This window comes from Pleurodeles waltl, chromosome 8 (genome assembly GCF_031143425.1).
Source record: "Pleurodeles waltl isolate 20211129_DDA chromosome 8, aPleWal1.hap1.20221129, whole genome shotgun sequence".
NCBI classification, from domain to species: Eukaryota; Metazoa; Chordata; class Amphibia; order Caudata; family Salamandridae; genus Pleurodeles; species Pleurodeles waltl.
Genome location: NC_090447.1, coordinates 766,126,401 through 766,141,029, shown reverse-complemented (window position 1 = coordinate 766,141,029; position 14,629 = coordinate 766,126,401). Strand labels below are relative to the sequence as shown.

General features: G+C 43.1%; 1 protein-coding gene across 2 annotated transcripts in view; it reads right to left on the bottom strand.

The window, feature by feature from the left end:
- RPS6KA3 (ribosomal protein S6 kinase A3) overlaps positions 1-14,629 on the bottom strand; it is a 540,094-nt gene that overhangs the window by 345,033 nt on the left and 180,432 nt on the right. For both annotated transcript variants that reach the window (XM_069205007.1, XM_069205008.1), the window contains exon 8: positions 1,940-1,977. In XM_069205007.1, coding sequence (XP_069061108.1) covers positions 1,940-1,977 — 38 coding nt within the window. The remainder of the gene's footprint in view (positions 1-1,939; positions 1,978-14,629) is intronic.

Sequence of the window (14,629 nt, the reverse complement as noted above, 5' to 3'; positions counted from 1 at the left end):
TTCTTCCAACCAGACAAACCATTACTTTCCAGGGTATTGCTGCTAAGACTGGGTGATTAACGACGGGATAACTGCTTCGAAACACATTTTTCTAGTGCATGTCTGATTATCTCCTCCCTACAGTGTGCGTGATTGCTGGCCTCCCTCAAAGGAAATTGTGTATTTTGACTTTTAAAGTACCTGTAAAGCTTTTCAGTAAAATAAAGAGGCTTATCTAGATTGAACAAAAACGTGTAAGTGTCCATTTCTAAAGTGATATTCACTAGATTTCAGAAAGGCTACCCGGTACTTAGTTGTGCATATTAAGACCATGAATTAGTTGGAACTCTATCTGAAGTTTAAGAGAAACTTTGCATGCCAAATTCAATCCACATTTACCTAGCTGTCTACATTTCTCATCAGCCATCCGTTTGATAAGGTAATCGTTTATATCCGATGTTTCCCATCCATCTTACCTGAAAATAACATCAACAAATATGCTCTAAAAAGAAGGAACCCAGCAGTAACTTTTCTACCTTGTATAATCTTTTGTTCTGCATATTTGTACATGCAAAAGGTCAAAGTAGCCTGAATGGGGTGTTGCCGTTGGTAGTAGAAGGAAGAAAGAAGAAAATATTAAAACGAAACGCAGAGTTAAATAAAAAAAGAGCACTCTGCCGTAAAGTATTGATGGTAAAGATGTACAAAACAAAATAAAAGCAGACAAAAAAATCGCATGCAGGGAAAAAATAAGTTGCAATTCTGTGAATAGGTGGTTTATGCTGATTACATTTTAGGTGCACACTAAAAATAATTGTTTCACGATGTCGCCTTGTGAAGGAGACCCATCGCTCACAGGTTAAGATGTTGAAAGGAATCTGGGTCGAGAATAATGAAGGGGTGACACCTTGTAGAGAAAGCTTCATACTTACCCAAGTCCGGGCGGCACACCTAGGTTTTAGAAACCAGAGTGGTGGGAGACAGAACTAGAACTAACCTTAAATGCCTAGAAAAAGGCCTGAAAGTCCAAGACCAAAGTTCGATGGCAGAAACCAGAAACAAAGAGCTTGCCATAGGAGTAGGCCCAGGTATGCAAACACTGAATTAACGCCCGTCGCTGACATTTTCAATTATTTTTAAAGTCATGTGTGACTCAAATAAGGACAACCTCAAACTTGAAACTTCTGGAGGTTGGTAAGCAGAGCAGAACTGAATAGGGTAATTATAACGTGTTATTTGCATGACTAAGGAGCATCGTACATGCATTCTATATTATCAAGTGGATCAAGCACGTGAGGCAACTAAGCAACGAATTGCGGCGATCCAATGTGTACTCTAAACTTTCCATACTTACAGGAGCGAGGAAGACAGTTATTGACCCAATTTCGATTAGGTAATATAAAGTGCTATCTGTCTTTTCCCTTGGACCACTACAATACTACGTCTATCAGTCTGTCCCCTTGCGATGAAACCTCACCCCATCTACTGCTGCAGTTTAATTTTTTCCTTAACTTTTATAGACTGCTTACTCGACAATATTTGGTTCCAATTCTTGAATTACGCCGCTTTTTTAAATGTAAACCTGCACTGTAATTTTTACAGTCACTGTCCAACTAGTTTGTCTGCTGTTGCGTTGGTGACTAAGACATGCAGTGGCATGTTATTTAGGATGTCCACATTTTTAACGAATCATTATGCTGTTATTGTAATGTACTTTTTAATGGTGAATATATCTGCGAAATAAAGATATGGTCTAAACAATCTTAAGTAAAAAAATAAAATCATATGAAAATCGAATAAAACGATTATAAAAAAAAAAAGGTCTGAGTAAATGCAACTGAAAGATAAACAAACAAATTCTATAATGTCAAAATTACAGATAAAAGTGACATCAAAAAATATTTACATAAAGTGAAGATAAAATGTTCAAAAAATGTTCAAGCTTTAGCATTTTACCCACCTGTCAATTTGATATGACCTTCTTCATCAAGTAATATGCTTAAAAAAAAAAGAAAAAATATTTTAAGAGCAATCGAAAGCATTTATTGTCATACTTCTTAAGACCATTTACAAGTAGGAGATTTAATATGCAGTGGAAGCGGGAGACAGTGAATGCCAGCAGTGCTCAGTGTAACAAAAGTAGGAGGGAAGACAGATGGAAGGGAAGAGACTCAGTGAGGCATGTCTATTGGTGACAGAGGAGGTAGGAAGAAAGGGGCAAGAGTGTAGTGGATCCTATTTAGTTTTATTGGGAATCAGGAGTTTGCCTAACCTTCTGCCTTGCAGGCCTGTGCCCACGCCACCTAGTAACTTTTAACCTACTTAGCCTGCTCTGTTACTGTGCATTTATTTAATTATTTTTTCCAAGATGGCTGCTATGTTTATAGTTAGGAATATGTTTTGATTTCACGTTATCAGTGCCACTCTGTGAAGGCGTCACTATCGGCATCAAAGACAAGTGATATAGTTAGGTATTCACATCATGTCCCTTTCCCACTTACATGTGACAGGAACAATAATGTACTTTTGGAGAGAATTGTTTGTATAATTGCAGCTCCAAGCATGCCTTATTTATTGTTTGGGAACTTACCTGCATCAGGGGTCCTACAACATCTGTATAAATACATCTCACGCAGACAAGGTTATTACAGGGATTCCTAACAGATGGCATCAACGCTATCTATGCTATATGTCACCTTGAGGCAGACCCAGCATTCGTGTCCTCACGGAGTCTGATCTAGAGACCTCATTCGAGGGTAAAAAGGGTTGGGGTGCTCTTCTGATGAACATGGTACTGGTAGATAAGGTTTAACACACCTCGATCTCTAAGTTAGAGTTTAGGTTCTCCATGCTAGGGTATTAGGCACCTTTTACATTTCATGTTGTTGCAAGATGGTGGGGGTCTTTATATTCATGACACATCTTTACAATTCTGTTCCTTGCATTGTTCATTATCAAAACCATTGCAGCCAATGCATTTTAAAGCAGATTGCAGTCTTGTTAATAAAACCTACTGAAAACTTTACTGCATCGCTTTCATTGTCTGTGTGTGAATGAGACTGGTTCCTCCTGTGAGAAAAAGGTAATCTCTGTTTAACCACGACTCCCCTGAGATGTCGCACTTGAGTCCATGCGTAAAGGCTGCCACAAATCACCTTTTACTATTTGGGTTTTTGGTGAGGTACTGCTTGTGAGCCAGGAGGGTTGGGCCGACAGTTGCGACTTGTTGTAGGATTGGCCTAGTCGCCTACAAAGAAAAGTACTGTCATCTATAAACCAGCAGTCTTGCCCAGAGAAAGAGTCCAACTACGACAAGAGAAGGAGCTTGACATGTACACACATCAACTACCCACCCATCCATTTTTTAAAGCAGAATTGGTTACTAGCAGAAAGGGAATCCACATTCTAGAGGATATCTTGTCCCATTATGGAATCTTGGATACCATTAGATCTGTTAGCCAACTGAGCCTAGAGAATAGCATGCACTACTAAACATGGAGCTCTCTAGTTATACTTATGAACCAATGCGAATGTGTTTATTAGAGGATGCTCACACAGGGCAAGATTAAAAGCCTTTTACCACCAAACATAACACTATCTTGTGTACCATCTCAAGCTTGCTGCTATCCTTCTTAAGAATGAATATCTGCCTCAGATGAACTTCTCATTCTTATATCTTTTAGCATTAAAGGTGTATCTAAACACTTGTTGTAACGCATGTTAACCAGTAGAGCTTCCTTTCCCAAAGCCTCAACATCCATTAAAGATCCTATAGTATGTATTTATTTCAAATGCTGTTCATTTGTGATTTCATAGAATACTGAATTTTGTTTTGATCACTTCCTATACAAGTCCTCATGTAGAATACACTGCTTGTCATTTTAAGATTTCAAGGTTTACAATGACTCCACTGTATGATGTCATATTAGGCACACTTTGGCAAATTTACTATGCAAAGTGTTTCAATATTTAATAACTATTTCCATTTACTTTTTCACTTTGAAAGAATTTAATGTGGAGTATTGTGAAAAAGGGATGTTTTCTAATTTCATCTTTTCTTTATCTTGTCATTCAAATTCATATATTCAATAAAAAAATTGAAAACATGTTTTTTTTTTTTGGTACAAATTTGCACTTACCAACACCAAAATACAACAGATTCCTTGCACCAGTGTTGGAAAATCTACATTGGCCACTGAAAGTGATTCCTATCCAACACTTCCACTGAGATCAGTAGCATGACCCGGGTGAAGGCTACGAGGGATGATGGACCAGCGGTCTAGTAGTACTACAGCAGTCCAAGCACAGCAGACAGCCTTTCTATAAAACAGGATAAAACCAAACAACTAAGTTACTTACCTTCGTAGTAGTGCCTTTTAAATGGATTTTTCAACCACAGATTCCTCAACTTCTGTATGTCCCCAGATGCCAGACTGGATGCAGCCATTCTCGAAATTGCTCATGGCACCATCTACCCTAGTCGTGACTCAGTCCCAGACACGCTGACACTAAGCAGTGTTACCTTGACCCAGCAATGTAAATGGTTTCTTTTTTCCCCTATGCCCTCAGAGCTTGGTTGACAAGATTGAGTGTTTACTGTAAGAATGCAAAAAACTATCTTGTGACTCCATTACTCTAAAAAATCCACTGCACAGAGATAGGAGGTGGGCTGTGAAGGCCTGCAATAGATTGTGCAGCAGAAAGAGCATCACCGAAGGTAATTTTATTTTTCTCCTGAATGATACTGCTAACCATATACCGCTAACTATGTGAAACAGTATCAAAGCAACACCCCCTACTAGGAGGGTGTTATGAGGAGAGCACTTACGCAATGAAGTCCTGTAGCACCAAGCAGGCAAAAATAGCCTTATTACATAGTTGATAACGGATGCAGTCCTGGCTTGTAACCATATGGAAAAATGCCCATGTGGTTGCCTGCAGATGTCCAATAGATTAACACCTAGAGCCAGAGTGGTATTCATGAAAGATAAATGGGCCCCAGAACCATCAGGAGAATCATTTTTGGCAAAGGCATAACAGTTTGATGCAGAGGGCAACCCATCATGATCTGGTTTGTTTCTGGACAGCATTTCCTTTCTTTGCACTGGCAAACTTAACCAACAGCACACTGGCTGTCCATCCTGTTACCAGACAAAGTGGAGGAACTCCAGAGTACAAGACGTCTGAAGCCCAGGCCAGGACTATCAAAATGAACTGTGCTTGATCTCGCCCAACTTTTTCAATGCCCACAGGATCAGAGACAGAGGTGAGTAGGTGTAGAGAAGGCAGCGGTCCCTCTGAAAGTATAAGGAGTCTTGGAGTGTCCCCCTCAAGGATCTCTAGAGTGCAAAACCCTGGACATTTAGTATTTTCAGAGGCAAAGAGGTCTACTGAGGGCACCCCCAACCCGGCAAAGGTGCCACCTCTCTCAGTGCAGGTGCAGATCATACATAGGATGCCTCCTGTGTTTGCCATAATGAAGGATCCCACTAGATGAATGACCATCAATGAGAAAAGTCTATGCCTTCGCCATAAACTCAACGCCCCCAGAAGGCCTGTGACACTCTTCCCCCCCCCTCCACTCGCCCATGCAGCCCAGCTTTTTGCTGTACCACAACGTATTCAGACAAATAATTACTCTTACTGAAAAGTGTAAATACTCAGTTGACTGTAGAAAAGGTCAGAAAGCAGTTACATTTTAATGATGAAGCTCTTCCCCAGGCAATGGGTGGCATTTTTCTCACTGGGGCCCTCTTATCACTGGCCTGAAAGATCCAGGTGCAAGCTACTACCATGGTGTTTGGGATTTTGGGAGGTGTTTCAAGAGCTAACGGGATGGAAGCTTTCTCATGAGCAAAATAAAAATAAAATAAATAAATAAAAATAAAGCAAGAGTTGCCCAGGGGAATGAGTTTGAATTGGAACTGAAAAATATCTATTGGTGGATAATGAGGCTTTTATTCGGTCCCCTGTGGTTGGAGTAAAAGCGAGGGGGATTAATTCAACTCACTGACAAAGGATTACATGTTTCTGCCCAAGTTTCCTCAATGGAGGTATGGGGGGGAATTCTTCAGGGAACTGAAGCTACTTGCTGAGAGAATGTATACCAAAATAATATTGAAAGATTTACAACCAGAGTTCTAAGTTATTGTTTGCAAATCCTACCAGTTGAAGCCCTGGCCTTCAGGGGTCTGATAATCCCGTTTATATGTTTGGATTCTCCCATCTCATAGGAGTCAGGAAGACAGGATCTCTCCATTGCCTGTGTCCCTTTCCAGTGTGCTTCAAATCAGCTGGGAACGCTTAAATAATTTCCTATCTTTTCTATAGTCTATTTAGTATTTATATATTTAGCAAGGAGCATTCTTTTTGTGCTGATTTTATATATAATCGAGTGTGTCCATCCTTGCTTTCTTCCTCCTCTCCCTTGATTGCGACAGGATGACTGACATGATTGCCATGTGGTACATCAGCACTTGCATTCACCTGTCCTTTATGGAAGGGAAAAAGAAAATAAGAGCAGTCAGAAGGCACGTAGGACGAGAGGATATCTGTTGTGAAGCTCTACTTGGCAAACCCATGATTTCAGTAACAACCTCAGCCCTCTGAAGGAACACTGAGTTCTTGAAGACATTCAGTTCAGGCCGCCAATAAAGGTGTTAACAGATATCTTGAAGACTGATTAGAGTTCTCTTTTTTGCAGTTAAGTTACTACAACAGGTAGGTGTAGCCACATAGAAGACTAAGCCGTCTGCCTTTTTTGAAGGTGTAACAAATAAAGGATTATTTCTTAAACGTTTGAAAGGATTGCTTGCAGAGAATTATACGTTAGTGGACAACTCTTTCAATCTGTCCACATATCAAGCCCTTATACCAGCCAACAGGCCACGTAAAGAATTTGCATGGACTCTTCTGGAAGCTGAAGATACCCAAACTCTAAGATTTCAGATGACAAATCACAAGATCCAGTGTCCTAAGGCTCAATATTATCTGCTGCTGTGCGAGGTCTTGGCATACAGGTACATATTGAATAAGCAGCTTATCCAAAGAGATTTACCCATTGATTATTGGCAAAGCTTTGGCATTTTGTGATCTTGTGAGTGGCAAAGAGGTCCACATGAGTGGTCCCTGGTGAAGAATGAAAATGTCACTTACCCAGTGTACATCTGTTCGTGGCATCAGTCGCAGTAGATTCGCATGTTTTGCAATAGCTCGCCATCTGGTGTTGGGCCGGAGTGTTACAAGTTGTTTTTCTTCGAAGAAGTCTTTCGAGTCACGGGACCGAGTGACTCCTCCTTTTGTCTCCATTGCGCATGGGCGTCGACTCCATCTTCGATTGTTTTTCCCCGCAGAGGGTGAGGTAGGAGTTGAATTGTAGTAATAGTGCCCATGCAATGGAGTGACTAAGTATGCACCTATTTAAGGTTGAGATGATACATATATAAATAGTTGAAGGTAACTTCCAAACTGCTACAGGCTCCCGGGGAGGCGGGTGGGCACATGCGAATCTACTGCGACTGATGCCACGAACAGATGTACACTGGGTAAGTGACATTTTCAGTTCGATGGCATCTGTCGCTGTAGATACGCATGTTTTGCATAGACTAGTAGGCAGTTATCTCCCCAAAAGCGGTGGATCAGCCTGTAGGGGTGGAAGTAGTCTGAAATAATGTTCTTAATACGGCTTGACCTACTGTGGCTTGTTGTGCGGATAACACGTCTACACAGTAGTGCTTGGTGAATGTGTGAGGCGTAGACCATGTGGCTGCCTTACATATTTCTTGCATTTGGATGTTTCCTAGAAAGGCCATGGTAGCACCTTTCTTTCTGGTTGAGTGTGCCCTTGGTGTAATGGGCAGCTGTCGTTTAGCTTTAAGGTAGCAGATTTGGATGCATTTAACTATCCATCTGGCTATACCTTGTTTTGATATTGGGTTTCCTGCATGAGGTTTTTGAAATGCAATAAATAGTTGTTTAGTCTTTCTGATGTTCTTTGTTCTGTCAATGTAATACATCAATGCTCTTTTGGCATCTAATGTATGTAGTGCCCTTTCAGCTACGGTATCTGGCTGTGGAAAGAACACTGGAAGTTCCACTGTTTGATTTAGATGGAACGGTGAAATAACCTTTGGCAAAAATTTAGGATTGGTCCTTAGGACGACCTTATTCTTGTGTAGTTGTATAAAAGGTTCCTGTATTGTAAACGCCTGAATCTCGCTTACTCTTCTTAGGGAAGTAATGGCGATGAGAAATGCCACCTTCCAGGTTAGGAACTGTATTTCGCAGGAGTGCATGGGTTCAAAAGGTGGACCCATAAGTCTAGTTAGGACAACATTTAGGTTCCATGAAGGAACAGGTGGTGTTCTTGGTGGTATAATTCTCCTAAGGCCCTCCATCAATGCTTTAATGACTGGTATCTTATATAGGGAAGTTGAATAGGTAGTCTGCAGGTATGCAGATATTGCTGCAAGGTGTATTTTAATGGAAGAGAAAGCCAGGTTAGATTTTTGTAAGTGAAGCAAGTAACCCACTACATGTTCTGGAGTTGTGTGTAATGGTTGTATTTGATTAATATGGCAGTAGCAAACAAACCTCTTCCATTTACTTGCATAGCAGTGCCTGGTGGATGGCCTTCTGGCTTGTTTTATGACTTCCATACATTCTTGGGTAAGTTGTAAGTGCCCGAATTCTAGGATTTCAGGAGCCAGATTGCTAGATTCAGCGATGCTGGATCTGGGTGTCTGATCTTTTGGTTGTGTTGTGTCAACAGATCTGGCCTGTTGGGCAATTTGATGCAGGGTACTACTGATAGGTCTAGCAGCGTTGTGTACCAGGGTTGCCTTGCCCAAGTTGGTGCTATTAATATGAGTTTGAGTTTGTTTTGACTGAGTTTGTTTACCAGGTAAGGAAGGAGAGGGAGAGGAGGAAAAGCGTAAGCAAATATCCCTGACCAGTTCATCCATAGGGCATTGCCTTGGGACTGTTTGTGTGGGTATCTGGATGCGAAGTTTTGGCATTTTGCGTTCTCCTTTGTCGCAAACAAGTCTATCTGAGGTGTTCCCCAGAGTTTGAAATAAGTGTTCAGAATTTGGGGGTGAATTTCCCATTCGTGGACCTGTTGGTGATCTCGAGAGAGATTGTCTGCGAGTTGATTTTGAATCCCTGGTATAAATTGTGCTATTAGGCGAATTTGGTTGTGAATTGCCCAACGCCAAATCTTTTGTGCTAGCAGGCTTAACTGCGCGGAGTGCGTCCCCCCTTGCTTGTTTAGATAATACATTGTTGTCATGTTGTCTGTTTTGACGAGAATGTATTTGTGAACTATTATTGGTTGGAAAGCTTTTAGTGCTTGAAAAACTGCTAGAAGTTCTAGGTGATTTATATGCAGTTTTGTTTGATGTACGTTCCATTGTCCTTGTATGCTGTGTTGATCGAGGTGTGCTCCCCACCCTGTCATGGAAGCATCTGTTGTTATTACGTATTGTGGCACTGGGTCTTGGAAAGGCCGCCCTTTGTTTAAATTTATGTTGTTCCACCACAGAAGCGAGAGGTAAGTTTGGCGGTCTATTAACACCAGATCTAGAAGGTGACCCTGTGCTTGTGACCATTGTGATGCTAGGCACTGTTGTAAGGGCCTCATGTGCAGTCTTGCGTTTGGGACAATGGCTATGCATGAAGACATCATGCCTAGGAGTTGTAGTACCATCTTTGCTTGTATCCTTTGTGTTGGATACATGCGTTGTATGATGGTGCTGAAATTTTGAATTCTTTGTGGACTTGGAGTGGCTACTCCTTTTGATGTGTCTATTATGGCTCCCAGGTATTGTTGTACCTTGCGCGGCAGAATTTTGGATTTTGTGAAATTGACGGTGAACCCTAGTTTGAAGAGGGTTTGTATGATATGATTTGTGTGATTTGAGCACTCTATTAACGAATGGGCCTTGATTAGCCAGTCGTCTAGATATGGGAACACATGTATTTGCTGCCTTCTTATGTGTGCAGCGACCACCGCTAGACATTTGGTAAAGACTCTTGGTGCGGTTGTTAATCCGAAAGGCAGTACCTTGAATTGGTAATGTATTCCCTTGAATACAAACCTTAGGTATTTCCTGTGCGATGGGTGTATTGGTATATGGAAATAAGCATCCTTGAGGTCTAAAGTTGCCATGTAGTCGTGTAGTTTTAGCAATGGCAATACTTCTTGTAGTGTGACCATGTGAAAGTGGTCTGATTTGATGAAAGTGTTCACTACTCTGAGGTCTAGGATTGGTCTCAGCGTTTTGTCCTTCTTTGGTATCAGAAAGTACAGTGAGTAAACTCCTGTGTTTATTTGTGTGTTTGGCACTAATTCGATTGCATTCTTTTGCAATAGTGCCTGCACTTCTATCTCCAGGAGATTGGAATGGTGTGTTGTCAAATTTTGTGCTTTTGGTGGTATGTTTGGAGGGAATAGTAGAAATTCTATGCAATAACCATGTTGGATAATTGCTAGAACCCAAGTGTCTGTAGTGATTTCCTCCCATGCTTTGTAATAATGACTTATTCTTCCCCCCACTGGTGTTGTGTGGAGGGGGTGAGTGACATGTGAGTCACTGTTTAGTAGTAGGGGTTTTGGGGCTCTGAAATCTTCCTCTATTCCTAGGGAATTGCCCTCCTCTATATTGTCCCCGAAAACCTCCTCTATACTGTCCCTGGTAACTGGACGGTGTTGCTTGTGAGGTGCTGGCTTGTGTGCTCTGACCCCGAAACCCCCCTCGAAAGGGTGTTTTACGGAATGTGCTGTAATTGCCTCTGCTCTGCGGGGAGTAGAGTGCGCCCATGGCTTTGGCAGTGTCCGTATCTTTTTTGAGTTTCTCAATCGCTGTGTCCACTTCTGGACCGAACAGTTCTTTTTCGTTAAAAGGCATATTGAGAACTGCTTGTTGAATCTCTGGTTTAAATCCAGACGTTCGGAGCCATGCATGCCTTCTGATAGTTACAGATGTATTAATTGTCCGTGCAGCTGTATCTGCAGCGTCCATGGAGGAGCGGATCTGGTTGTTGGAAATGGTCTGTCCCTCCTCAACCACTTGTTTTGCCCTATTTTGTAAGTCCTTGGGCAGATGTTCAATGAGATGTTGCATCTCGTCCCAGTGGGCTCTGTCATAGCGCGCAAGTAGTGCCTGGGAGTTGGCGATGCGCCACTGGTTTGCAGCTTGTGCTGCGACTCTTACCAGCTGCATCGAACTTGCGGCTTTCTTTATCTGGGGGTGGTGCATCTCCAGATGTGTGGGAGTTGGCCCTTTTCCTAGCTGCTCCTACAACGACAGAGTCTGGTGGCAGCTGTGTAGTGATGAAAACAGGGTCTGTAGGAGGCGCCTTATACTTTTTTTCCACCCTTGGTGTGATAGCCCTACTTTTGACCGGCTCCTTAAAGATGTCTTTTGCGTGCCGGAGCATACCAGGGAGCATAAGCAGGCTTTGGTATGAGCTGTAGGTGGAGGAGAATGTGTTGAATAAAAAATCATCCTCAACCTGTTCTGAGTGGAGGCTTACGTTGTGAAATTGTGCTGCTCTAGCCACCACTTGAGAATACGCGGTGCTGTCCTCTGGTGGAGATGGCTTCGTAGGGTATGCCTCCGGACTGTTATCTGACACTGGGGCGTCGTATAGGTCCCATGCGTCTTGATCTTGGTCACCCTGGCTTATGGTGGTGTGAGCTGGGGAGTGTGATGGAGTTTGTGCTGGCGAGACGTTAATCACGGGCGGAGGAGAGGGTGGTGGGGTAACTCTTTTCACCACTTTTGGTTGTGGTGTCTGTTCAGTTTGGAACTCCAACCTTCTCTTTCTTCTAATGGGGGGAAGGGTGCTTATTTTTCCTGTCCCCTGCTGTATGAAAATACGCTTTTGCGTATGGTCTACATCAGTTGATTGTAGCTCTTCCTCAAACCTATGCTTTTGCATTTGGGAGGTTAGCGAGTGCTCTTCTGTATAAGAGCCTGAAGCTGGGTCGCTTGCAGTTTGTTTCGGCACCGAAACCCTGTCTGCGTGTTTTTTCGGCTCCGAGGTGACTTTTTTCTTTTTCGGGGCCGAAACCTCTCGGCGTCGATCTTCTTCGGTGCCGCTGTCTCAGTGTCGAGCCGTGTCCACACCGACATCTCGGTGTCGAGGCTTGTCTCCAGCACTTTCTCGGTCCCGAGAAGGCTGCGTGCCGGTGTCTCGACCGGAGTCGGACGATCTCGGCACTGTTTGGGCCTTTTTCGGTGCCGACGGTCGGTCACAGAATTTATGGGTGGAGCCATGGCCTGATGGCAGTGGCGTCCCCTGGGCCTTGTAAATCTTCCTCTGTGTGGTTTTCGACGTCTTACTCACGGTTTGTGTCTCGTCGAATCCTTCGGAGTCCGATTCTTGGATCGAGAAGGTACCTTCCTCTTCTTGTTCCTCGAACTCTCGGTGGGCTGTCGGCGCGGACGCCATCTGAAGTCTTCTGGCTCGACTGTCTCGGAGTGTTTTTCGGGACCGGAACGCACGACAGGCCTCGCAGGTGTCTTCACTGTGCTCAGGTGACAGGCACAGGTTACAGACCAAGTGTTGGTCTGTATAGGGGTATTTATTGTGGCATTTGGGGCAGAAACGGAACGGGGTCCGTTCCATCGGCGTTCTTCAGCACGCGGTCGGGTCGACCAGGCCCCGACGGGGGATCGAAAAACTACCCCGAAGGGCACCGGAGCTCTTCGATCTTCGATGCGGTGTTGAATCTAACTACGCCGATCCCGAACGCAACAATACCGACGAAAATCTTCCGAAATTAGCTATCTTTCCATTCCGAAACTCGGAGCGACAGGAACACGTCCGAACCCGATGGCGGAAAAAAAACAATCGAAGATGGAGTCGACGCCCATGCGTAATGGAGACAAAAGGAGGAGTCACTCGGTCCCGTGACTCGAAAGACTTCTTCGAAGAAAAACAACTTGTAACACTCCGGCCCAACACCAGATGGCGAGCTATTGCAAAACATGCGTATCTACAGCGACAGATGCCATCGAACCTATTGTTTAATCACTTAGGTACTGATCCCTCATTCATGACTTTGTTGATGTTTCCTACTGAGCCAGTCCACAGAAAGTGTCTCCTCCCAGGAGATGTTTTACCCAGAGAAGGACTTAATCAATAGCCCAGTGCCAAACTGTATGAGCTAGAGTGGACAACTGTAGTGAGTGTCTACCACCTTGTTTTTGGAGGTAGTACATCATGATTATCTTGCCTGTCTCAATTAGCATTTTATTTTTTGCAAATCAGTTTTTAAAGTGTTAACAAAACCGCTACCGTTTCTAGGACACTGATGTTCAGACTATTTTGCTGAGAAGAGCACCGGACACTGGCTAGTCAAATGGCCCAAATGTGCTCCTCACCTAATGAGAGAAGTATCTCTGTTGAGTCACTTACAGCTGGAGATTGAAAAACGACCTGCCCAGGAAGAACGTTTTTCCACCAGAAAAGTCTGTGCTGAACTCTTCTCAACAAACACACAATCCCACCTCACTGAAGAATCGCATTTGGCCACTGTTTGGCAAAGAACTGAGACAGAGCGCACATGTGCAAGCATTTGGCACTATAGTTAATACAAGAGCCATCATTTCCAACAGATTAATTATCATTTTTATGTTAGAGGGAGCAGGTCCAGTCCTTCTGGACTCCTATCAAGTCACAGACAGCAGATACGGGCCTCCTCTGATCTTCGGCAGGTTCTGAAAGTGTTCTGAAGAGAGTGCCTGGGAATGCCACAATTTATGCCTGTCACCAGCCAGTGGATGGTGTGACTTCTAGCACTCTATAGACAATGAGGTGAACGTGATCTCTCGTAAAGGGGAAGCAGCCTCTAAAACACTTGCATGCGCTCATGGTTGGGATTGTACTAGTTTATTACTATTTTGAATAAGGCACTCAAAAATGGTTGAATTTGTTGAGCATGGAGGTGAGCTTTTTTCAATGTGTCTGAACTGCAATGTATGCAAGACGGACACTGCTTGTTGAGTGTGAGCAAAACACTGTTCTGGGCTTTTGCTCTCTGCCAGCCCATTGTCTAGGAATGGGAAAATGTGAATGGTGCTGCACCAAAGGTGCTCTGCAACTATTGTCATATTAAGAAATTGGATTATTTGGGGTGGATGACTAATATGAAGGAATAATCGCAGCCCCTTATCTGGGTGAACCCTCAAAGTCACTACAATAATGAGCTCAAAACTCTGGGAGCTATGGCACAGATAAGAGAGGCTTACCTTAGGGCAATGTGCAAAGAATGTATACAGTACCAAAACAGTTGGAATGCCAAACAAACAAAATTCCAAACAGAATAAGAGAGTAAAATACTGTCAATTGTAATCAAGAAAATGACAAAAACCCAATAGGGGAGTCAGGGATGATTTAAAAAAAGATTTAAGCAAAAATAGCATCAAAAAGTACCAAGTGGCATTGACAGTCTATGGTCACACTAGATAAGGACCTAGGAACAATTTCAGCCTGACAACGATGGTGCACAAGTCAGACACACTAACCAGGCTCATCCAGGCAGAGTTTTTACCTTCTTAGTCTTTTAAGACTCAATCCCCACAGGTGTACACTTCTAAAGCACCTCCAGGACATCAGGGGAGGCACTTAGAGACTCAGTGTC